The sequence below is a fragment of the Alosa pseudoharengus genome, unplaced genomic scaffold (assembly GCF_046254945.1).
Source record: "Alosa pseudoharengus isolate Yale_2024_CS ecotype anadromous, Long Island Sound unplaced genomic scaffold, YU_APseudo_1.1 YU_APseudo_1.1_scf_22, whole genome shotgun sequence".
Classification (NCBI taxonomy): Eukaryota; Metazoa; Chordata; class Actinopteri; order Clupeiformes; family Clupeidae; genus Alosa; species Alosa pseudoharengus.
The window spans coordinates 22,684,728-22,710,339 of NW_027468680.1; the positions used below are offsets into that span (position 1 = coordinate 22,684,728).

General features: G+C 42.2%; 1 protein-coding gene across 1 annotated transcript in view; it reads right to left on the reverse strand.

The window, feature by feature from the left end:
• Positions 1-7,974: 7,974 nt before the first annotated feature.
• The window catches only part of col12a1a (collagen, type XII, alpha 1a), a 55,794-nt gene continuing 38,156 nt past the window's right edge, over positions 7,975-25,612 (reverse strand). Inside the window, exons 47-66 of the mRNA XM_076299359.1 lie at positions 25,277-25,441; positions 25,150-25,188; positions 24,782-24,920; positions 23,232-23,374; positions 22,689-22,798; positions 17,761-17,916; positions 17,368-17,445; positions 15,748-15,834; positions 15,173-15,226; positions 14,684-14,779; positions 14,261-14,314; positions 13,718-13,771; positions 12,984-13,037; positions 12,431-12,502; positions 12,061-12,096; positions 11,900-11,966; positions 11,496-11,678; positions 10,821-10,898; positions 9,264-9,434; positions 7,975-9,077 (exon numbers count right to left, since the gene is read on the reverse strand). Coding sequence (XP_076155474.1) covers positions 9,067-9,077; positions 9,264-9,434; positions 10,821-10,898; positions 11,496-11,678; positions 11,900-11,966; positions 12,061-12,096; positions 12,431-12,502; positions 12,984-13,037; positions 13,718-13,771; positions 14,261-14,314; positions 14,684-14,779; positions 15,173-15,226; positions 15,748-15,834; positions 17,368-17,445; positions 17,761-17,916; positions 22,689-22,798; positions 23,232-23,374; positions 24,782-24,920; positions 25,150-25,188; positions 25,277-25,441 — 1,847 coding nt within the window. The 3' untranslated portion in view covers positions 7,975-9,066. The remainder of the gene's footprint in view (positions 9,078-9,263; positions 9,435-10,820; positions 10,899-11,495; positions 11,679-11,899; positions 11,967-12,060; positions 12,097-12,430; positions 12,503-12,983; positions 13,038-13,717; positions 13,772-14,260; positions 14,315-14,683; positions 14,780-15,172; positions 15,227-15,747; positions 15,835-17,367; positions 17,446-17,760; positions 17,917-22,688; positions 22,799-23,231; positions 23,375-24,781; positions 24,921-25,149; positions 25,189-25,276; positions 25,442-25,612) is intronic.

The following is a 25,612-nucleotide window of genomic DNA, read 5'->3' on the forward strand; positions in this document are numbered from 1 at the left end:
ACTTAATTGATATTTTAATTATATTCAATACATTAAATGAAGTGTTTGATTGTATTTATTCTGAGCTATTGACAGTGACATGTAAAATGGATCCCTGGCTCAAGAAGATTGCTAACATACAATTTTATAGTCTGCATTTTGGTCCTGTCTGCGGTTATATATTTCCACCTCTATCATGACTTCAGTGTCAAGCTACTTTCATTTCCTGGTCTGTTTAATCAGTTTAATCTTAATTATGGGGGTTAAGGGCAGTTAGATTTTTATCGTTTGTTTGTAATGTGTAATTATTGGAATTGTTATGTCAGGTGCTTCTTTTGCCAAGGTGTATGTTTCTGAGATTACAGTAGTAGAGCCATTACACTTGGTTTAGCTGAACAGCTCAGTCAGAAACACCTGAGGCCTACAGTAAACATTATTTCAAAAATCTTAACATTAGTTTGCTTGCCATGCTATGAGTTGAGCTTTGACTCAATGACAACTCGGTCGCCATCAACGCAAGTGAGCTGACCAGCATCCAAACCACATCTCACCACTTTCTGTTGAGCTATTGCATACCACTCTTTTCCATTATCCAGGCGTGAGGCATTGCTTATGGAGACTTTACGAACTGCGTGCCAGCCTGGTCAGAGGCAAATAGTTGGCACCGAGTTTTTGATTTGAGATCATGATTCACTCAAGTCTCCAGAGACAGGATGGAAAAGGAGTAAAAGTGCAAACAGACTACATCCCATAGTCATCCATCTCCTGTCATCCCAAAGTTAACAATATGTCACACTATGCCCCTTTCAAATGGGGCACTTGTGAAGTGAATACAAATATGATTTATACTGTATGATTGCCTGCCACAGACGTAAAAAAGGGGTATTGAGTTCCTACTGTATTTCATTTTAATCCATAGACAAAAGTTATGTCTTCCTTTTCGTTCCCTTTGGTAGAACTTTAATGATTAGCCTATAGGCTCAGAAGAGGTCATTAACATGTTTTCCCAATATTCGACATAAAACATACTGTACTCCATCTCTTTCATCTCAGCATGGAGAACCGGCTTTTATGCAGAGCCTGCACAACATGCAGGCTGCAGAGCCAGCCTCACGTGTAGGGCCCACTGGTTTACATTAAGACAATGTGCTGAATTTTCCATAAGCCTCACATGTAAGACAGCGCCATCACTTACTGTATGTTGCCCGTCATATGCCGCCCATGCAGTGTGCAGCATTTACATTCACCCCTGAATGGATGGAATGCTTTAGGCGCGAGATGACATTGGCCATGGAGAGGTCCACATGCTCCAGGGCCCCTCTGCTTTGAGCATTCGCATGGAAGTGCAGAAGACATTAGGCAGGAGGCAGAAAAACATCTGCAAAGTCCATCACTGATAAAAATGGGACCATCATTGAGTAATATCATCCCCTTGGAATGCCTTGTCCCTGCAGTTTCTTGACTAATTTACCTTTGTTTTGTTCATACCTTTGTTTTGGCCATTCATAGGTTTATTTGGAACACAATTCCAAATTCATCAATTACATTACATGACAACAAATAATTGTATGTTTTTAAAATGATGGGTGGATAAATTACATTCAAATATCTTTCATGGTCCATCTTATATAAAATAATGTCATTACAAATGACTAAAATGTCTCTTCAGAAAGTCCCTTGATACTGGCCATGGCTGAGCACTTCAGGTCCTGTGAGCATTTTGATTAGGGTTTTATATCTCAAAAAATGTTCAGGGCTCCAAACTGTACAAGTTCTCAAAGGTTCATGCCTTTATGAAAGAATTGGACCCAATATATACCCTGTACTATGAAAGTTCAGTAAAACTGGCAAAAGTACTGTTTTTGACCTACATGTATGCACAAGTTCCAATTTTGACAATGTTCCACCACTTGGATTTTCATGGACTTTTGGTGTGTGATATGGGAAGGTTTTCTGAACTGAATACAGCATAATTTCTGTTGCAATTAGTTTTGGGTTGGATGATTTTTCCTCACAGATTGCCTAGACTATACTGGTTCAGTGCCATATAAGCTATACAACTCTTTAGGAGTGCTTAATATGCTTAATATCTATAAGGCTCTGGGTTCATTGAATTCAACATGGAATTTTAGAATCTTGAATTGTTGCAGAATGGAATGTTTTGTTAAAATGTTCAAAACTCTGAACACTGAAATAGCTGAGGATTAACATCAGTATTTGTTTTAAATGAGGAATGACTTATATGCTAAGTGTGAAAAAATCGTTTCTCATGGGGAATACGGTTAGCTCCCACTTTTTTGGTTTAGACTACTTCATGGGACAGGAAGATAAACACCAACATTACTCTTCCAGCATCCGATTAGAGCTGACTCACTCACAGAGCATCTGTTTAGCAGAGGTCCTACTCCTCTTACTCATGCAATCCCTTGGGCTTGTATGGCAGGGTGTCTTGGTACCGGACATGACCTCTGACCCTTTGTTACATTGGGGAAGGCCTCTCAAGGCCGATTTCTCATAGGCAGATTTTAAAATGTGTTTGCAGGACTTCCTCTTGCTTTCCTCCTTGTAAGGGCCGTGCTGATTCACTTGGCTGAACACTCAGCCTCCAGACCCTTCCACCACCCACAGAGCCAGTCGACTGAGAAGTAAGGTGGGTTAACGACAACCACAGATCTTTCCCCTACTCCATCAACAATTACCAAAACAGAGTGACTCACCTATCTGAGACCATTTTTGGTTGTGAATTAAACAGAAATTAAACACTGACTTCCAAGGGAATGCCGGGGTTTCAGGCCAAGATGCTATTACCTCATACTGTTTATAGAAAGACAAATAACAGTTTCAGTTCAGGAACAGTAATAGCATTACAATTAATGAGAAGTCAGTTCAGGAACAGTAGCATTACAATTAATGAGAAGTCATTTTATGAGATTTAACAAATACCATACGATTTATTGAACCATCTGGGACATATACTGTAAGCATATGTGGCAAAATATACAGACATGATATATGCTGTTTATTATGAAAATGACCACAAAAAAACAATGCTCAAACACCTATACAAACTGTGTCCCTGGTTCAAAGGGATGGACCTGCAGTATATTCCACTTTGAAACAACTTTACAATCATGAAGTCCATTCTTTGCTTGAGTTACTGGACACATCCAGGGCTTTCAAGTTGTCCCATGTTGTTTGTAACAGGGTTGGAATGAGTGACCCTGTACTAGTCCACACTCAATCCATCTTCTGGGCTGTGGTCCATACCATCAGACATTTCCTTTTCATTTCACAGCTAAGGTTACATGTCCAAATTACTCCAAAAAACTCCTCTGGGACACGTGAATGTGTTAATGTGATAGGACTGCATTTTACAAGTCCCAAGAGTCCTGTTAACTCCTGGCAAATACTAGACAGTTTTATTCTTAAAACTGGGTTAGAATGTAACAAAACAAATATTACAGTAAAGCTGTTTAGAGTTGTTTGTATCATAATTATGACCGCCGCGCAGCGAAGCGGCGGTCATATAGGTTTAGTTTTTTTTTTCTTTTTTTTTTCTTTTTCGCATGCCCAAATTTCTGTCAATGATTCCCGGGACACTGAAAGACCGGGGTACACGAAACTTGGTGGGCATGTAACCCCACATGGAACCATCGTTTTTCGTTTTGATCTGTAGCCCCCCCGCTGGTCTGGACCCCCCAAAAGGAGGGTAGGGCAGACACAGTTTTCTGTGAATATCTCGAAAACCGTAGGGTTTAGGAGGACCATTTTTTTTTGTATGTTGATCTCAAGGGGCCATGTCAACCCATTCCATAACCACTCATTTCATGTATAGCGCCACCTAGTTAAACACAAAAAAGTAAAAATGAGGTGTTGTAATTGAAGGTATCTGTGACCTAACAAAGTCAAAACTGTACAAAATTGGAAGTGTAGGATCATTATGACACCCTCTGTATGCACGCCAAGTTTCGTGGAATTCCGTTCATGGGGGGCCACACAATAAATTAATTTATGTTACTATACACCAACTGGCCTGTAGGTGGCCGGAGACAGTTTTCTGTGAATATCTCAATAACCGTAGGGCCTAGGAGGTCCACCTTTTTTATGTATGTTGGTCTTAAGGGGGCATGTCAACCCATCCCATTACCACTTATTTTATGTATAGCGCCACCTAGTTAAAAATGAAAAAGCAAAAAAGTAGGTGTTTTCATCACAATATCTCTGGCTGACAAGGTCAAAACTGCACGAAATTAAAAGTGTAGGATCATTATGACACCCTCCGAATGCATGCCAAGTTTTGTGTACTTTCGTTCATGGGGGGCCTTACAATAAAATAATTTATGTGTACATTTAGTGACGTACACCAACAAGGATTCCCGGGACACTGAAAGACCGGGGTACACAAAACTTGGTGGGCATGTACCCCCACATGGATAGCATGGAACCGTAATTTTTCGTTTTAATCTGTAGCCCCCCCGCTGGACTGGACCCCCCGAAAGAAGGGTAGGGCAGACACAGTTCTCTATGAATATCTTGAGAACTGTAGGGCCTAGGATGACCATTTTTTTTCGTATGTTTGCCTCCAGGGGTCATGTTAACCCATTTCATGTGCACACATGTGCACAAACAGATACACACACACACACACACACATACATTCACAGTAATCATACGTATGACACATACTCACACAGTAGACATATGTACGCTTGCATGCACAGGCACATACGCAGGCACACACACAAGCACGCACACACACACACACACACACACACACACACGCATAACATAAACATGTACATGCACACAATTCAAGAATTTCTCAGAATTATGAACAGGCAAGATGGAGGTGGGGTTGTATAAAATTAATTTTACATGTGAAATCTATGAACTAATCATGTTTTGGTACTTGTTGTCTAGCAGATACCAGTGAGAATTGAGTGTGGATAATGCAATTTAGTGAGACAGTTAGAATCATATAGGCCTTTCAGCGTGATTTATTTTTGTGGAAAAAATGTGCTGGACTGGGCGGCGGTCATATTTTGTACCGCTCTGCGGTACATCTAGTTGACAGTAGCCTTGTAGTCTACTTCCATTTAAGCATCATACATAAGAATAAAGGAAGTAATGTTTCAAAATGATAAAAAAAAATACATTGCTCATAATTTCTCTCACTGTCTCTCATTCTCATCTATCAAATGAAAGCCACCAGAGTATTAATTTCCCACAATGCGTTTCCACAATTATTATGTAAGTACAGGCTCTTTTCAGAGAGCAAAGCCTCCGAACCAATCAAAAGTGAGGAAATCTACAGAGGCCTCGTCCTATCGCATCATTGATTCCTAAGGACCTGCACGGAGCCCATCCTCTCAAAGAATGGTCGTCTTTTACTCTGAGCCCTGGGACAAGATAGTTGCTCCAAATAGTTCCAAGAACCTTCATTATGAAAAGTCACCAACAAGCTTCCTTCCAGGAAACTGAAAACATTTATCTTAAATTTAAGTTTCCCTCATAGCTCCCAAGCAATCAGACCAATTTTTAAAAAGTGCACAATTGATGGTAAAATGAAAAATACATTTAGGTTAGCATGGTATTACACAACAAGACCAGCTAATCGAGTTAGCACTCTCCCTCTCAAACCTCTCTGCGCTTTCCTGCCCGCCCTCATGATGCTCTGATGATCTCATATCACGCGTTTACACTGTTTAGACTGAGAGCCCGGTGGCCCAGTCACTGATTCAGAGTTCCTTTGTAGCTTCTGGTTGGTGAAACGTACAGACACACTCCGAGAGAATGGGAGAGTTCAGAATGGAGTCTCTTAGTAATGCAAGCCTGACTGTTCAGTTCAACTTTTATGTAACTTTAGGGAACCGTCCAAATAAAGATATGCTTTTGAGCCCATCTCAAAATATTATATTCTCTATATCTCATTCCTTCATAGTATTATGATAAATGTTAATACTGTATCCCCAGATTTCAGTCCTCTTTGATGTCATGATAACAAAATGAGGACTGAACTACTGAGGAAAGGGTAATGTATCTGTCAATCAGAACAAAAAGCCAAAAAGCAGTCAATTTAGTTAACTTTTCATTAAAAGTAAATCAAAAGTAAATTAACCGATCCCAGGAAATGATAAACGATAGATTGTTTTACCCCAATTCATTACAGCCCCTTGAAAAACTTGTCCAACTAAATTAGGACAACATGACTATTGGACAACACTACGTTTCAAACTCGTTCAGTCGTTGCAACCAAATGTCATCAGTGTTAAAAAAAAAAAGTATGCATGCAGACACTTTAACCCAGGATGACTTAAATTTATGACATGAAAAATGTTTGAAGAAAGCTTTTGCAAAACACTGTATTTACAGAAGTTTAAAAGGGATATATTTGGGGAGAGTTTTGTTTGTTATGTCACATGGTCTCTAATAAAAAGCCAGGCAGCAGAACTATAGCATAAAAATAGATTATCATCAGCTATGTACTGTTTTATGCTGTATTAATAATGTCCTATATTTTATGTACATAGGTTTAAAAAGGTCTTTTGGAAAATGTTCAACACATCTGTCAAAGCAATTGTGCAATCAAACAAAATAGCACATTTTGTCTTGCGCTCCACATTCAGAGAATGTTATGTAACGTTACATTCCAGACTTCAGGCTCCGAGGCCCAAGTGCACTCCTTCAATAGTTTGCTTCTCCACTTTTTTCCTGAAAAATTCCTTTGATCGACAATTCTAGAGAAAAAGTGTTCAAAGATGACTTTAAGGGCATAACTTCAAGGACAAGCATCAGTAACCCTATTGAATTGTTTTTATAGATCAAAGACTGCAAAAATGTCTTCTGTTAGATGTTGTACACAAAATGTTAGATACTGGAATCCAGTTTTCTATTTATAATGGGTTTCATGCTAGAAGTTGAGGTTAAACATGGACTCCACTCTATTTAAAAAAAAATGCTATATGCTATACATGCTATATAGATATTTCCCAGTTAAGCTTACTTCTTAAGAAAGAAGATGAATTAACACAGATGACCAATTTTCAGTAGTTTTATTGAAAAATGCCTCCTGTGGTCCAGAAATAAATAAGAAAATAAGGCTGTGGAATTCACAATATGCAGTTAAAACAACTGGAGCAATCCTATGACTATAGTCATGCACACAAATTTCAACTGCATCGGTATTGATATATATAAAAAAAAACTATATTCTGGTTTAGAAAAAGAATCCTTACTAAATATACAACACAGACAATTCCACCATTGGTAAGAGTCAGCTGTGAGTTGGTATAATAAAACTGGTAAATAATATTTTGACAGAAAGAATGAAATAAAGCCACATTTTGTAGACAATGAACTGCAGGTGAACATGAACTGACAACCCTCTTTACTTAAATGAACAACAAAAACAATGGATGACAACACTTCCACATTTCAAAATATGACTTATCAAATGGACGTGTGGAGACTAGTGGTTAGTTTCACACAAACAGGTGAAATTTGATGTTAACATCCTTAGTGCATTTAACGCTGGCCTTAAATGATCACAGATGCAGACATGTTATAGGCAAAAACACACAACAGGACAATTGGCACACACATAGGGCTTTTGGATGAAGTAAGAGTAAGAAATGGGAGGAAAATGACAAGCTTTTGTTACTGAATTTCATGTTTTATAGTGCTGTGACTCTTTACTATACATCTATCCACATGATCTTTGAAAATAACCAGAATTTTAAACAACTTCCAAGGATTCAGAGAAAACAGTCTTCTTGGCTGATTATGATTCTATATCCTCTCTGTTTCCTCTCTTGATAGAGATCTCTTTCCACGCTGGTTTTGTAAATAACCGGGAGATTGTATTTCTGTATCGTCAGTTTCCCCCTCTGGTACGGAGACTACACGGTTGTTGGGCGCAGGCTGGTAACCGTCTGGTTGGAGATATCGGGTTGTCCAATTGAACAGAAACTTAGTTTTGGATGTTTTTGCATGCATGAACTGTCAAGGCTTTGTATACTGTAAACATACCTCAAGTGTATGGAGAAACATTCATCATCTTTTCATATCACTACAAATATAAAACTTACAAAAAAAAGGATTCATGCTCACTTACAAACCACAATTATCTCAATCTAAGAGACATTTCCTAAAATAATCTTATTAAAAATAATTGTTTTACTTGTAGTGAAAAAACATAGAATAATTAAAATTCTTGTAAAGATTACCACCAGCCATTGATTCCCTAAGAGCCGTCAAGGCCCTTATCCTCATATCATATTGAGGTATAACATGAACAAATGAATTAATAAAAAATAAAACAAGAGTAAACACAATTGAAACAAAAAAAGTGACAAGATGTGACCTAATGTGCACCAGTTATGCAAATACAAAGATGTTGTCATGGTTACATGTACAAATGGGCACATGCTACATTGGTAACCTGAGCAAAGGTTGTTTACATCACTCAAGGCAAAAATAACAAACAGAGGTTATGTTGGCAGTCAGCAAGCAGCGTGTTAAAAGGCACAAGCTCTGGATGAGGTGTTAACTCATGGTTTCCCTTTTTTATTCAAACATCATTTACAAGGCACAATTAGTTTATTTACATATGTCTTCCAGGCTGAAGATGTTTGGTCTCAGAGGGGAATGCAATCATGCATTTTAACCACTAAATATCACTGATTCGGATATTTAGCAGCTAAAGTAAACACTCCCCTTGTCTCAGCTACGACATCCACTTGGTTAGTAGTTGGACATGCTCTTTATGTCAAGAGAAGCCCTGTAACACTGTTTCCTACAGTTTGGGATGCAAACAGGCCACCGTATGTTTGCCAACTCTGGCGTTTCATAAAAAAGTAGCTGTGAGATGATGTTAGTGACAGTCCACTTCCCTCTGGGGTTTGTTTTGCTTGTTGCTTTGTTTGTTTGTTTGGCTTGGTTTTTAACGTCGCTCAGCAAATGTTCATTCATCATGTCCATGGTGGTTATCCTTAAGGATTCATCAGCGCGTGCGCTACTATCTCAGAAACAGGACTTTTTTTTCAGGTTTTCAAACTGTAAGCAGCACAGGCGGCTCTAGAAAGCTTACTATGCTGTACCTGCAAACAGGTTAAAATTGGGGTGTTAAATGCTTTAATGGGAACAGACTCATTATTGTCTTCATGCCATATTCAAATAACATCACTCAACATAACATTAATCTGTTAGCTCTGTCTCCATTAAAAACATGCGTCATCATTCTAGCAGACAAACCCCCTAGCCTAATGTAAGACTTTGTGACTCACCCTGGTACCCTTGTCCGTTGTAAGGAATACCGACACACTGGGAAGAATCACAGTACCCTGGGGGTCCCGGGGGTCCCCTAACTCCTGGGGATCCCTGCCGGCCAGACTGACCACGTTCCCCAGATGAGCCAGGAGGACCGGGAGGGCCGGTCTGCGATTGGCCTTGTGGTCCTGGAAGAAAGAGAGAGAGGGGGGGGGTGGGGTGGAGGGTAAGAGTGTGTGTGTGTGCGTGCGGGTGTACAGGGGGTGGGGGGGGGGGGGCTTAAGACATGCCATCAGCAGCCTACTGACATCACCCTCGCACCGTCCCGAGTGGTCGTGATGCGGGGGGAAAACGGGGTTTCTTGCACTGTAATTTAAATGTTTAGATGGCTCAATTAAAAAAAACAGTGGGGAAAGCATTCCGTTCTCGGCGGAGTTACCCCCTGCCCTCGTCCGTCTAGACAACATAAACCAAGTTTGGGATTTCCCCCCTCCCCTCTCCCTCTCCCCTGTCTGCTCGGACTCGCTCCCTTAAATCAGCACATGTGCTGTCGATGAAAAGCTCCAGAGAGCAGGCGCTCGTTGAAAGAACAATCTGATTATCCTCCCCCCCCCCCCCCCGACTTCTTAAACAATGAGTCATCGGTCGTAAGCTTCCTCCTACTGTACCGCATTCACACACATTTTGCCATCAGTTCATTCACAGAAACAAGACTTTGGCAGTGTCTGTACGAGCGAGAGTGGACTCCCCTCCTCAGCATTATAGATGACATCTCTGGGACTCCGGGGGCTCAGAGCAACTTACTGAATAGTCATTTGTACGTGGGTGATGGTCATAAATGCTGATTTGAACATTTCTTTTTTTTTTCTGCCAAAATACTCAACAGACGTCATGCCGGAGCTGTTGAAAACCTCATCTATATCTCCTCTCATTTGAAATCCCACGGACAGTTGGGAGTCATCATCTCCACGACAGAAACAGTATAGGACTGACAAAATTAGGGGCTCAATTGGGTGAGATAAGTCTTCTGAGTTGTATTTTCACTAGCCTTCCTGACCGATAAGGGACACTGTGCAAGTCAGCTGTGCGTGTCCATTCATGTGGATTAATGACAGCCTGATGTGTACAAACATCTGCCCTAGGGTCACTCACCGGCGAGAGTGACATAAATTCAGGAATAGAGAAGTGTGGCTGGCAATGCATCTGACCACCTGAGATTTAATTTATGATGCACAGCTGCCGAAAACCAGGGTTCACGAAATACATAAAGGTAAATCTCGACACCCCCATCCCCTCCCAACCTCTCTACCATAATGAGTCAGTCTCAATTGTGATGTTTTGCTTTCCTGTGCTTTCTCTTTGGTCCACATGCGTTTCACAACTCCAACGGCTGGGTTGAGGAATGTGCTGTGGGGGAGACAGAGCTCTCAGCCTTTCAGCACGGGGGACACACTGAGACTTCTCATGCTGTTGTTTAAAGTTGTTAAAAAACAGTGGAACCACACACAACGCAAAACGGTGTTAAGTGTGAAGGACTAGTTTGTTGGCGTGAATGGATGTGTGGGGGTGCGTACCAGGTGGACCAGCTGGTCCTCTCTGTCCTCGCTGTCCGACTCCGGCGCTTCCTCTCTCACCCTTTTCTCCGGGCATTCCTGTGTGATGGACAAGAAGAAGAAGCCAAAAACAATCATTAGTGGCAAAGAGACCTGAGCAAATTACTGCCTCGTGATCTTATCGCTCCACCAGCGCATGTCTTCCCTCTTGTTCCGTTATCTTCAACAATTTACTAATGGACTGAGATTTGTTGTTTGCAGATATTCATGAAATTCATCAGTGAAATTGTGCTTTTACTGCCAAATGGTGCAAGGAGTTACGGTACTCCACATGCCAACAGGTCTACACCACATTGTGCAATGCCTTAGATCTCACTTCCTCTCTAAGAGAAGACAGTTTTGTTGGATGTGAAATCCAAAAAAAGATTATCTTACGTATTTCAAGTCATCAATTCAAGCTGGTTAGAATCTTGAATGAATTGGTTTCAAGGACTGAGATGTCATTCAGTGACTCTTAATGAATCTGAACAGGTCTAACTTTACAGCCGCAAAACTGGTTGGTTACTTTTCAGTGGCTTGCACCAAAGACAACAAATGTTAAGAATACCTCATGAACATAATTATCCAGTTTAAAGAATCGTAGTCAGGCAAAACCAAAAGCCATCAAATAAACAGCCTGGAGAACGAGCTCCTCACCTCTCTCGCCCTGTGGTCCTGGTAACCCGGGGTTTCCAGGGAAACCGCTGCGCCCACCCTGTCCTGGCTCTCCGCGTGGACCCTGGTTGCCAGCCGGTCCAGGAGGCCCGGGAGGACCAGCGACGCTGCTGCGGTAACCGCTCGGGATCTGGTTCAGCATCATGTCGATTCTGCTCATTTGTCCTGTGAACAATTTACACATTTCCATTTATTAATTAAGCAATTTTTTTGTCCAAAGCGACAGATGTCAATGATATTATGGGGCTATTGTACCCAGAGCAACTGGGGGTTAAGTGTCTTGCTGTGGGTATTGAACCCACAAACCACATTAGATGTATACATAATACACAATGGCTTGTCTTTGATGAAAGCACGCTTGAGAGATATACAATGAGGGCACTCACGGTTGACCAGTTGCTCACACACTTGTCTGGCGACAGAGCGCATCATGTTTTGGGATGCAGTATCTCCCTGATGGCGACAGAAAGAAGAGAGTTTATTCTCAAGACTTTGATGTCTATTTTCAAAAGCATGCAGCAAGACAACATGTGCATGTTTCACTTACTTTCTCTCCTTTTTCTCCCTTCACACCCAGTAGGCCCTGAAATCAACACGGACCAATTGAACAACAGGGTTTCACAAACTTCCAAGTTCAATTTATTTTATGGTGTTTTCTATGTGAAACGAATCAACACCACAGTTTCTAATTAAGAACGGTTGTGATTCCTCAAGAGATTTCAAATGGCATGGAAAAGACCTAAAGTTTTATGCCATGTAATGGCTGCTAATTAACACTACATTTCCCATAAATGCTGTTAATAGAGTCCTCCGTTGTTTCACAGCTCAACTCATCTTTGGTTTTTAATGCATCAATGTGTACTGTGTCCATAGGTCTGTTTACACTAAAGAATTGTGTGACCAAAGCGTAAACATACAGGAAGTCCTGGTTCTCCTTGTTTTCCTGTGTTTCCTTGTGCCCCTGGCATTCCGGGTGATCCTGGGCTTCCCTGGAAGAGGGGAAAGAATACACTCATCAGCTGTCACTCTGTTAGTCATGCTGGGTAAAGTCAACCATCACAAACCCTCCAAGCTAACAACTGGGACTCTGTAAGCACTAACATATGATGGGGGGGGAACAAAACCACAACTCGGGTTCAGGAGAATACAGAGACAGCGCATAGTATAGCCATGCGAATGCAGGGCTGGCGTGACGCCTATTGACATTGAGGGGCCATTAACTGGAGGCAAGAGGAAACCACAGCACAGAAAATTAGATGCACGCTTTATTCTCATCATGGGAATGCTACAGACGTGCAGACTTCGCCTCCTGAAAACGGCAGAGCTAAGCTCTGGAGCCGAGGGGTAATTGCTAAGCATCAATCAGAAATGAAAGTGCACTTGTTTTGCATAAGGACAGGGAAAAGAGAAGGGGGGGGGGTGCGTGGGAGAGAGGGAGGAAAAGTGGGGAAGGGGGAGCATGGCCCTCACCATTGGTCCAGGCGAGCCTCTGGGTCCGGATGGGCCCTCGGGGCCGGGTTGTCCCTATTTAGGCAGAGACAGAAACAATCACACACTGCAAATGGACTCCACTTGAGTGGCTGCATTAAGACCAGTGTTGGGAAGAATACTTTTAAAATGTAATCAGTTACAGGATACATGCCCTAAAATGTCATTTGTAACCTATTCCTTTACATTACTCCATCTAAGTACCGTATTCTAAATACTTGGATTACATAAGCGCTATTTTACATTTTATCAAGTGTGAATCAAGCTGTTATTTCAGTTTTTAAGACCCACAGGCATTGTCAGCAAAAACCCACAACTTAACTTTATAGGATAAACTGAAACATTATACATTTTGTTAATGCACAAGATCATCTCACAGAAATATTAGAAATTCAGTTCAAAAAGCCCAGAAATTCATATGAGAAGGATTCTAAAAGTAACCCCTTAAAATGGCCAAAGTAACTGTATTCTGAATACCACTCATTGAAAATGTAACTGTAACTAAATACAGTTACTCATGATCCCGAATACATGTATTCAGTTACTTCCCAACGCTGATTAAGACTGACATGACATGAGAGGAAGTTTGGGTTTGGTTGGGGGCATCTGAATTTGGGCATTGCGTTGTTGTTGTTTGGTTGGGGGTTACAGTATCTGAAGTTGAATGTGGAAAACTACCACTGTGGGTGGCATCCCCCATGTGCTATGAGTCTTACCCTTGCTCCACCTGGCCCGGGAGGACCAGTAGGACCAGCAGGACCAGGAATACCCTGTGAGGAGAGAGAACAATTCCTGTCAATACACTACTGTACTCATCAACAGCAATGCAGCAGCTTTTACTTACTTATCATCTTCAATCTAAAGAGACGACCACACAAAGCAACCAAGCTTAATATGTCCAATTTTGTCGACATGGCCTTGAGGGATGACATTGACATATGCACTACTAATAAGCTATGAGTGCTACTAATAGCGCCACAAGCATTTTCTGAAATCATGATTCATGTGACAGCTGTGGCCATAAATCAAATCACTGAAAAAAGACTACATCAGTGAAGAAAGCAAATCTACAGATAGGAGTGCTCCTCTTTCACCATGCTCATTTAAATGAAACAGATGAATGAAATTCTTCTCCAGAACTGGCAGAGCACTGAAATAAGATTGTTTTGATTCATAAATTCAAGTGTGTTCTCCACAGAACATGACATCTGTTGGAATGTGTGAGAATCTAGAACAGAGCCAAACTGCGCAGCCCTTACCTGACGTCCAGTGATTCCAGCATCACCAGCATCTCCTTTCGGTCCGGGACGGCCCTGTGGTACGAGAGACAGCTGTGAGGTGAACTTTCACACCACAGCCCCACATCTACAAAGCTACACACGTCTATTTTTAACCATCTTCCCCCTTTCTCAGGCATCACCCTCAAGGAAAAGGGAGTGACTGGACAACATAACGTAACTCAACATAACTCCTGCGCTTGAGAGGTCTGAGACGCTGCACTGTAAATCAGAGAGCCCTGCAGAGCGTTCTCCTCCACGGCGTCTCCCACAGTGCTCAGAATGGATTAGGAAATGCTAATAAATGTCATTGACTGTGTTGCAGAGGCTCATGCACTGTGAGAGAGAGAGAGAGAGGTCCGATGATGTTTACATTTTCCCAGCCGGGGGTGTAGCATGACTTACGGGCTCTCCTGGAAGGGACAGCCCTTGTGGTCCTTGTGGGCCAGGAGGCCCCATTGGACCGACGAGTCCTTGCTCTCCTCGTGGACCGATAGGACCCTAAGCAGAACACAGATATAAATATATCACACTGCTGCAAATATGAAACAGGAGGCAGTAAAGCAATCACCGAGCAAGCCCTTCTGACAACTCCCTCCCCAAAAAACTCAAATGGTGTCCTATCCTGAGTAATGGCAAATTAAAGACACCTTGTTTCTCATTAAATCTAGACATCTTGCCGTATTTAAAACACAAGGAAGGAGAATGCACACTGTGATTGAGTAGATTAAGTGAGTTCAGATATGTGTGTGTGTGTGTGTGTGTGTGTGTGTGTGTGTGTGTGTGTGTACACTTGATGCAGGCTAACACTTGGTGGCCACTGTTCCACAGCTGTGCATGGGCTCTCGGCTGCTCAGAAGGGAGGATGGGAAGTGATTTAATGGGGCTACTTACCGGAGGGCCTGACTCGCCTCGGTCTCCACGCGGGCCTTTGGTACCGGGAGCTCCCTGAAAAAGCCAGCACAGAAAGGCAGTCAGCCCTGCCCACTTCCCCTGGAGACATCTCCAGAACATGCATCTGAAGTCCTCAGAGCCGAGCCCCTCGGGATTAGAGGGTCATTGAGCACGCGCATGGACATGCATGCTCAGTCCCAGGCTTCTTTGAGTCTCTACTTGCCATCCATATCTCCTGCTCTGTCTCTGTTAACATTTTTTCTGGCTGGGTCTATAAACTGCCTGTTCCATATACGTAGGTTGCTTGCTACAGTATATCCTCCAGATACGTATGGTGCTATTCACTAATGCAATGCTAACTTTCTTGGTCAAATGCAGAAGTAGTTAGTGGAGAGGAGGTGTCCCCTTGTTATTGCTAAATCTAAAGAGCAGGCGTGCGTTAATGGCTGGAGGGATAGATGGCCCTCCATCCCTGTAACAGAACACCTTTCCACATCATCACAAACAGCATGCTGAGTGGGCCTGTGATGACTTTGGGGGCCTGACGACTGACAAGAGAGCTTTAATGGATTTACCTGAGGGCCGGAGGGACCCTGAGGACCAATGCTATCCTGTGCACATGTGCAGGAGTGGGGCAGAGCCGGACATTTAGCCTCATCTCTCTGGGAAAGGGAAACGGGTTTGGGGAGGACAGGAAGAGGGGTGGTGAAAAAAAGAAGGGGCAGAAGACAAAGAGAGTGAGAGATGAGATTGAGTTGGAGAAAAAAAAAAACATTTTGTGGGCGGCGGCTCTCCTTGGTTCTCTCCCTCTGGTAGCCGAACAGAGGGATCAACTGACCCATGGGTCCAAGGTTGGATTGGTGCTTCAGACACAGAGCGCCACATCACTGGTCAAAAGGAAGCAGGAAATTACATTCCGCCACCCCACTTGAGTTTATGGGAAAAGATCCCAGAAACTGTTCAAAGACATTAAGATGAAGGAAGCACAGAGAGGTTCTGCTCATTGAAAAGAACCAGGAGTGTTGCCATACAGTGAAATGGTTCGCTAACTGACAGGATTTAAAGATCACAAAGTATGCTCCCTTTATATAGAACATTGTCAACCAGGTAGTTAAATAAGAATAATACATTTGTGTTATTAGTATGAAATTAAAGAATGTTATTATATTGTCCTGTAAGGGAATGTCAAGTGATGCAGTGCAATGCTGAATCCAATTGAGACTTATTTTCCAAATTGGCACACTTTTAATCCAAACATTTAGTTAAATTCACTTGCAACCAAAAACTACATGAATGAATAGAGGTACTGTGTAGAACGTAACTAGGAAACACAAAATAAGCTGAATTCTTTATGTCTGACTGGCTTTGCAAATATGGATGTCAAGACTTTTGCTGTTGAACCTTGATCAATGTGGTAGCTTTGCAGAACAGCTGGACTCAATCATCTGTATGACACTGGGAATATATCGAGCCACATTACATGCTAGACTTTAAAGCATGGCCGTTACAGCTGCATTAGGCTTCATGCAAATGACATAATCCGACATGAGTCAAGGAAGCCAGCGACTGCAACTTTCTATACTTTCTGAATAAATTAGCAACGGCAACTTGACTGCATGACTTAAAACAAACTGTAATGACCGTTACACCTAACTTCTTAACTTGGCTTCATATCAAAACCAAAGCTTTCATATGCTCATCTAAAGAAGTCATACTTTAATATGAAACAGTTTCTGTGAAATATGACAGTTTACAAATGATGATCATGCACATTGACTAGTCATCACTTAGATGCTCCTGGTTGTAACTACACTGACACACATAAACCTGCAGCGTCATCCAGACCTTCTCATTCAGTTGGATGCTACATCTGCATGGGAATATATTCACAAATGTATGTGCACGTAATAACATGCTGCAAAGCACAAGACACTGAGGACACTTCATTTATCATTCCTTTGTCTCTCCGCAGGCAAACTGCCCATTCCTTTCTGACAAGCCTCCTTTGAAGTAGAGCAGGCCTGATGACACCCCTAACAGCTTCATCTGTGGGGATGGCATTGCTGAGAGAAGATTTAGCCCCCCCCCCCCCCCCCCCCCCCCGCCAGGGTTAAGTGATCCGACTGCACAACGACAAAGCAAATCCTCCCCTTTCTCCCCCCAGCAAGACTATCTGTACCAAAAGCATCACTTACCGTAGCTGGCAGGTCACAACATCTGTCTCTGGTGGTCCAACCCAAGCTGCACACAATATCAAACATCTGGAGCTGGAACTGCACAAGAGAGGGGAAAAAAGAAGCACAAACGGATGTTACAGATGGCTTCCATTGACTCCAAGCAATGGGGAATGCAAAAACATGGCCACATACGCAGAACCAACTGAGCACAGGGCAGGTAATAAACGAGTGTCCTGTGCAACTATCCATCCAGCGTTGGGCATTCTTCAGTGCCGGGGCTGGACTCGCCAAGTCTTAATAGCCCATCGATGGACAAAAAGCTAAGCATAACAATGGGGTTCTTGATTCCTTTAGATAGCTGCTCTTCCTTGGAGATCGCTCAGAGCCTTTTTCCAGCAATTTTTCACTTACTGTTGCCGACTCCCTCTTGCCGCCACCAGACTTCATTTTGCCGAGCACCTCGTAGCCATCTGTGGAGACATTCTTTGCCTCTTTGATTTCTTTTTCGCCAACCTCCTGACAGTCCACGTTCAGCTTAACACTCTTCGGGGTGACTGTGATGTGGAGCTGGAAAACAGCAGTACATAGACGAGAATTGTTTTATTTTTTTCAATCCAAACTGTACAAAAGGAATTGGGACTTTACTTAGTCCCTTCTCAAAAACCATTCACAGAAAGAGAGAAAATAAATATTCCCTTCAGAGCCTAAACTAGAAAGAAAATGAACTTATTCAACCCATCTCAGAGTACAATTTTATTGCAAGCTATATATAGAAAGACTTTGCAATTAACAATAATGCTCGTAGAGACTTAGGCCTACAATTAGATAAATTATAGATTATTATTACATTATATCAGCCAGCGGTTAAATGTGAAGGGAAATCATGCGTCAGCTGTTTTCTGATCAATGGTGCATGGCGGAAAAAAAAAACCTCTGAATCCTTTTCCTTGTTTGCATTTTCATGTAACATTAGGGCCACACAAGAGGTGCAACCTTCCAACTAATTCTTTCCGTGCTGTTCTGGAGAACCAAAAGGACTTTTGTTGCCATTTCCTGTCAAGAACAGCTTCACCACATCTTGGTATTATGTCATTTTGTGGTATGCCATCAAAAGTGCTCTTGTTTCCATACTTTCCTACGCCGTTGCAATTCTTGGTCTACCCATCTGACAAACAGTCTCTTAACACAGCTGACTTTCTTACTTTGCAGTGAATGATACCAACCCACAGACTGTAGGTCATCTCTCTTGGCAATTACTGTAGTGGAGCACTAATCAACTTCCTTGGCAAGAGAACCCAGTTGTTGACTTGCCACAAGTGAAAAGGGGTCCGGGCCTGTGGCGTGGATTGCAGTAGATAGCCAACCACCATGTTCTTTGAAGCTTATTTCTCTTAATGATGGAGAGTTTAAAAAGAGGGACTGTACAGTTTCAGATACTAATGCAGACATAATTATAACTAGGAAAACCATACCAAGTTGGATAGTATCCTTTTTTGCAACATCTCTTTTTCATCATAGTATTAAGAAGCAAAGTGGACATCCCTCCGATATGCAGAAACGTATCAAACATTTTGGAATGTCAGGAATATGGAGAAAACTCTCTTTGGAGAAAAGGAAAATATAACACGAGAGGAAAGTAATAATCTAACCATCAAAGGCCCACAAGTCACACACCCTCTCTAACCCCCACAAGCTTTCGGCTTTCTGGCTCGGCTGATATGTTCCGTTCTCACACTTAGTCGGATTCTCCTGACTGGCTTCTGTGGGTGTCTGTGAACACCCAGCATGTGGTTCTGTTTTGGGCTTCTCCTGTCAGGCTTCCACCGGGCCTGTCTGTCTCTCTCCATTTCATGCTCTCTTGGCCTGGCGAGCCAACTCTTTTCCTCCATTTTCTCGCTGCCTTCTCGCTCGGTGACAATTACAATTCTCCACCACCCCAAAGCTTATCACCACCGCAGTCTCAGTTAAACTTTAACGAGAGTGCAAAATCAGGTCTAATTTAAATCCTGGTTAATATTAACATTCATCAGGTCCCTCCTCCACATCTTCTTTGTTGACAGTATGATTCACTGGTTGATGGTAACAAATAAAGTTGAAATATATAGGTCAATTTGTTTTACTGCAGTTCAATAGTATAAATTATAATGGTCGATGGGGACATATTTTTTGACTAGCCCGGAGATCAGAAAGGTTTCCCAAGTGAATCAAGGGGCCCAATTCCATTCACAGTTACTGCTTTGATTGCTAAAGCAGTTTCACGATTCATTAAGTCTCCTTGTATACTTCACTAAACATTGAGATTTCTTTAAAGAGCGTTGGATAAAGGGCTACAGTATTAAAACCTCGATGTGAGAACAAAAGACAGGGCCAAGATGTGGTACAGCAGCTTATGGGTGGACTGACCAAAGCGAGCGCCTTTAAATTAAATTTCTAGGAGCTCTCTCCTCGCTCTCATTAACTGGGAATACTGGCGCGCATTCATCTCGGATACACGAACGGAAAGTTTGAGAGTCTGGAGGCTTTCAGAATAATAATACAGCAATTGTAGAGTTTTTGAATCCTGAAAAACATTGAGATAATAAAGTGCTAATGTTATTATTTATATTTGTTGTTAACACCTTTTGTTCCAACAAATGTGATCGTCCAGTTGTCTGCACAAGCCACTAAACTACAGGTAAGTATTCCAAGAAAGGCCAGTTGCAAAAGTTGCAAAGTTTTTCTTGGCAGACCTCCAAAAAAGTAAACCAAGGGGGCCCTGAAAAAACCCTAAGTATTTGGGATCCCCAGAGGGTTAAGTCCCCATTTACAGAAACTATGATATTGGGGTTTCCTCCTATGATCAGGCTGAAATGGATATAACTCCAGTGCCCCACCATTAAGCAGGACTTAAAGTAGTCTACGATATAGTAAAGCTGTCTGTGAAAATACACAGTAACCACATGATATAAGACACTGGCCATAACCAGAGACACTCATCATCAGACCACTGCAGATAAGGACGGCTGTGAGGAGAGAAATCCTGCTTGTCAGACGGATGCCAGACTTGCCAGTATGTCTCTCCATACACTGCCAATGTTATGGTTTCAAAGTCACTATAGCTCCATGGCTTCAGCGTTTGACTTCTTTTTTTTCTCGTGTTGGGTAAAGCAGCCTGTAATCTTGTGACCTCTATGGTGAGTTTAACTCTCCCATTGGTCAGGGTGGTTCGAGCCAGTTGAGGTCTCTTTGTGAGGCCCAGTGGTGATTGAGGAGGAAGCCACTGAACACACAAAAGACCACTGCAGCACACCAATGGTTTCTGGACCCAAAGCACGACAACTACAGCCCAATAAACTGACTGGCCAGGGCTCAACTACAGTCCAGGCGCTGCAGCAACAGTGGGGACTAATAGCATTCCACCAGCCTACTTTCTGATGTTCTTTAAAAGACTCTTTAATTACTTTTCTGTCTGCTTTGGATAGCATGTCTGCTGAGTGTACAAGGTCACTGAGAGAGTAACTATGAAGCAAAAACAAGCAAGAAAAGGTTCAAATCATGCAAAGGACAGTAAACATTTCCTGCCTTCGTTATTCGTAACTGCCATTTGATGGTTTTTGTTCTCTGCACAAACACTGCTGTAAGTATGAGTGACTCACACAAAGAAGTGCGGGCTCAGCGTAGCAATCTAAATCAGAAATTCTACAAGAGAGGAACTATAACTCTTTGATAAGTTCCTCTCTAAACACTGGCAGAAGGATAAAATGAGTGACAGATGGTTCCTAGCATCATGCAGATTCCCCATACCTAAGCTGATGCGTTCTTTCTCTTGGGAACCATGCACAGGGAAAGGGCAACTGATCCCATATATTTCTAAAGTTTTCCAAGTGTATTTCATACTATGTGGTGAATGAGTCACGACGGCATATTACTCTATGGCATGTTTATGTGAGTGAGCCTGAGGTTTCCTGACCTTCGAGGTATGTCTGCATGTGATATGACATTCAGAGTTCCACACTGTTCCATAGTGTTTCTATTCTGAGGAATATCTACCAGTGCAAAAAGGTTTTATCCATATAGGTTTGAAACAGTTTAGAATTGCGTAACTTATAAACATACTGATGTCAGAACGAAGCCTGAAATGTCTGATGGAGGCAAGTGATAGGACTTGGTGTGTGGGCACTAACATCATAACAAGGTGAGAATCCAAGTCAGTAAAGCAGAAGCAGAAGCCTTCAATGTCCACAGATGCGAATACTATCTATCACTAGCTTCTGTTCTCTGTACATTTTTGCTTGGTTTGCAACCGCAATGTACTTTCCACCGATCATTATATTGCTGACATAAAAAAAGTGTGATTAACATTTTTTGGATGACCAGTGGCCAATTCAGTTGGAAATCCGTTTCCAACCACAGAGGAAGAACAACAAATAGGAGTAATTTATAGCCTTTGCTAAACAGCCTTATTAATAATCCCAAGTGATCATGTCAAAAAATCTTGCTTCCACACAGAGGGGGTATAACACACACACAAAAAAAGAGTAAACTTATTGTAAAGAATTCCCACTGTTTCCAGTGGTAAATGATTAAGAATGCTGTAATAAGATACTGCTTGTCTAAACATGCACTGATCCATTGGATCTCAGTGCCATTAGTTCTCCACAGGGCAGCCACTGGGACTGTGGTGAAGAGCTCTCTGAGGCCCAATTACTGAAGTGTTTACAGCTTGCGATAGGTCGCGGAGGTCAGAAAAAGCCTGCTGACAAACAACTGTGTATTTACTGACTCTCTGTCCTATTCATCAACATGACTGTCAACAGAAACAGGACTTGTGTAAACCAAGTGGCCAAAGAATTTGTTCTATTTAAAAAAAAAAAAAAAATGAACTGTTATAGATCCAGTCACTTAGTGACCAACATTACTTTTGGTAGATTTAAATTGTTCTGGCACGTACAGACAAACTAAGCAAGAAACAGGCCAACAGAAACAGAAGGGACCTTCAGAATGCCTTAAGTTCCTCAAAATGTTCCTGAGCGCCAGTGACATGTTTAAATACTTCAAGGTGCTGAATGTGATAACGTTTCTGGAGTACTTAGGCTAGCAGGATTTACTCTCCGATGACTATCATGAAAATAGATGCAATGATTAAAAAACTGGCTCTGTAATCAGGAACAACAATTTCAACATGGCCCAGCTACGCTGACCAATAAGGAGACGTACAGAGGCAGACAGGCGCCACTGCCTGTTCATTTTTTATACACGGCATAACTGAAGAAGGGAAAAGACTGCTTGATGAGTCTGGTAGCAGTTATCAAGAAATCGCTGGTCAAAGTTACCTCGAGGTCAGTTTTAATGGTGCTTACCTTGTGGAAGCTCCCATGGAAGATCTTCTTCACGGGGGCACTATCAAATGAAACTGTCTGAAGCTGACCTCTGGTGTCCTTGTTGTAAAAAGAGAGAACCTTGCTGGATGCTAAAGGAAGGGAAAGAAAGCATTAAGATCAGCAAAATGTTTCCAACAAGCATTCACAACTAGAAGGTAACATTGACAGAAAAGCAGTGCAATGAATGCAATGAATTTTCCTTAACATTGCCAAGTTTGACACGGTAAGTGTTAAAAAAAAAATGCAGCACAGCAGAAACCACTCTGCATTGACAGTCCAATTGTGCCAATGCTAGATACAGATGCTGATTCTGAGGTTTGGGGCTCCTTCTCTAAGCAATTAGTGTGGAAGATCAATGCAACGTTTGAGCCTGGGACCCATTAAAATGGCCCAACTTTACACACTGTTATTTGGTACAGAGGGAGGGGGGGGGCGGGGGATCAGAGACTAGGCTACAGTGGGTACAGATGGTGGCCGTGTTAGTGATACGCTCCACACTAGCCACAGAAAAGGGGGACTTACGGTTCAGGGTGAGTCCGACTTCGGGGTTGTTGTTTCCATCTGCAAGCTGCCATACGTCAAAAGCTTGAGTCGGGGTGTCAGGCAGGAGGCGGAGGAGCAGAATGATGGTGAATGATGGTGGCAGTCCGTCTGGGTGAATCTCCCTAGAAGAAACAGCAAATAAAAACAACATTAGCTCTCTTCTCTTTTCTTTCTCAGATGTTGTTTTGAGTGGTTTCACTTTGTTCGCTGGAAGGACTACAGATACTGCGGGGGATGTAGCATAGAATTTGGCACAAACTATTTTTTTTTTACTGAATCCAGAGTGCCACTTCAGCATGCCTGCCTTACAAATACATGCTGCTCACTAAAATAAAGACATTATGCACACATTTCACAGCCCACGACATAACATCCAAAGCAGAACATCCACTCCAAAATTCTTTACTCAGACAGGAGACAATGAGGAGCCATTTCTGTTATAAAAAAATGCATTGTGAGGTTAGCCATTAGTTTCTCTAACTTAACCGTAAACGAGCAAATGAGACAACCACTGTATTATTTTCAAGGGTACCAGCACAGGTCAAGTACGTCCTCTACTTATGCTAGTATGTGAACTTATGATTGGCACATGCTACACATGATTACAGGCCTGCACTAAATGCTACTGACATATTTTAAGTTTGCAGCGCCATAGCAGCTACAAGTTGACCACAGCAAAAGGCTGAGAAATAATCACAGCTGTTGGTAGGCGGTGTCAAGAGAGGGATCCCCTGCCCAGTCAGCACTGGAGACCAATGGAAAAGCCCTTGTTCACATACAGTATGGTCTTTGGGGTCAACCACCCCTCGGTCTCTTTCTTCTTTCTTTTTTTTGGGGGTAAGTGATATTTTCTCAGTTGTATCATCCTCAACCGCGGTGTATTCCAGGATCTCCACTGAGTAATTTCCAAGACGTTCGAATCAGACACAGGAGTGACCAGGCGCAGACAAAATCCCACCGTCCCCACAAACCCAAATAAACACCAAATTGTTCCCAGGTTTAAAAAAAAAAAAATTACAGCACATTACAAGAATTTTCTCCCTTCCCTCCTCTCTCCTCCCTTCCCCTCTGGTGTGAGAAATGTTTCCATTTGTGGAGTTTCCTATAGCACGCACAAAACAGAAATCATTAAAGACAAATTAACAAGAGACCACTTTGGCCAGGCAGGAAGGCTTCGGCAGGATTCTTTAGTGAGACTGCAATTGCCTGAGGGCATTGTTTTTCACAGTTACAGTAAAGGCAAGGTCCTGACCTCGGGGTGCTAGGATTGCTTTCAGTATGACATGTGTGGGAGTGCACATCATGGGACCATTATTATCCCTAAAACAAATCCTTTTCTCACAGTCACACTTCAGGTCGGCGAAACTGCGGCAACAAACACGCTTGCCCAAGCGCGTTGCTAATGCGAGTCAGGAGGACTGTGGTCTTTGTTGCTTTTCAAAGGCCATTAAAAATAATGGCAAACATTACAAGACATGGGAGAGCCCAAAGGTCTACCAGAGGAGTTTGGGAGAAAACACACCACCTACTTTGTGGGTGCGGAGATGAATGCATCCTTGTGAAGTCTGTATGTGAGGAAGCTGTTGAACGTGCCGGGCTCCATGGAAATTCCGTTCATGGCAGCAAATGTCCTATCAGTTACGTTGAAGGCCTCCAGCATTCTGAAACCTGCCAATTACATTTCATTCAGTTGAACTCCCATAACCCATGCTAGCATGGACAGATGTCTTGATAGAAATCATGTTTACTTCACTGTCATTTACACATTATCTGATATGCATGTTCAATAATGCATAACATGTTCTAGGTCACAGGTAAAGAGGACCTATAGATTCAAAGGTGTTGGTATTTGATCATCAAGAAACAGGTATAATGTACTTTCTGTCCTCATTCTTACCAGGTGTTGTGAAGCCATCCAGGTAAATCAATGGGCAAGCTGCAGGACAGAGGACAACATGGTGTGAAATAATTCCATGCTTTCAGTGGCAATTATCTTTCTAAAATGACGTATGATGGGGTCTTACTTGATGTTGCAGTTTCGCAGATAAAGGTGATGAGATTATCCTGGATCTTTGTGAAAGCATCAAAGTCATCAACCACAAAGACATGTCTGTCACTTGGCTTGCTTCCGATGTTTCTCAGCTCTACAACATCCACATCTGCAACTCCGATGACGAACACGCTGTAACCTAGAGACAAAGACAACATTTTTAACATACTGTAAGACACTTATCATTGAAAAGACAATAACACCACTACTAACACCTTTTCATAAATGATGGCACTCTATGTGCATAAGCCTCATCAAACAGCAATAAATCAAAGACTTATGAGCAAAGCTGATGATTAAAATGTTTTAA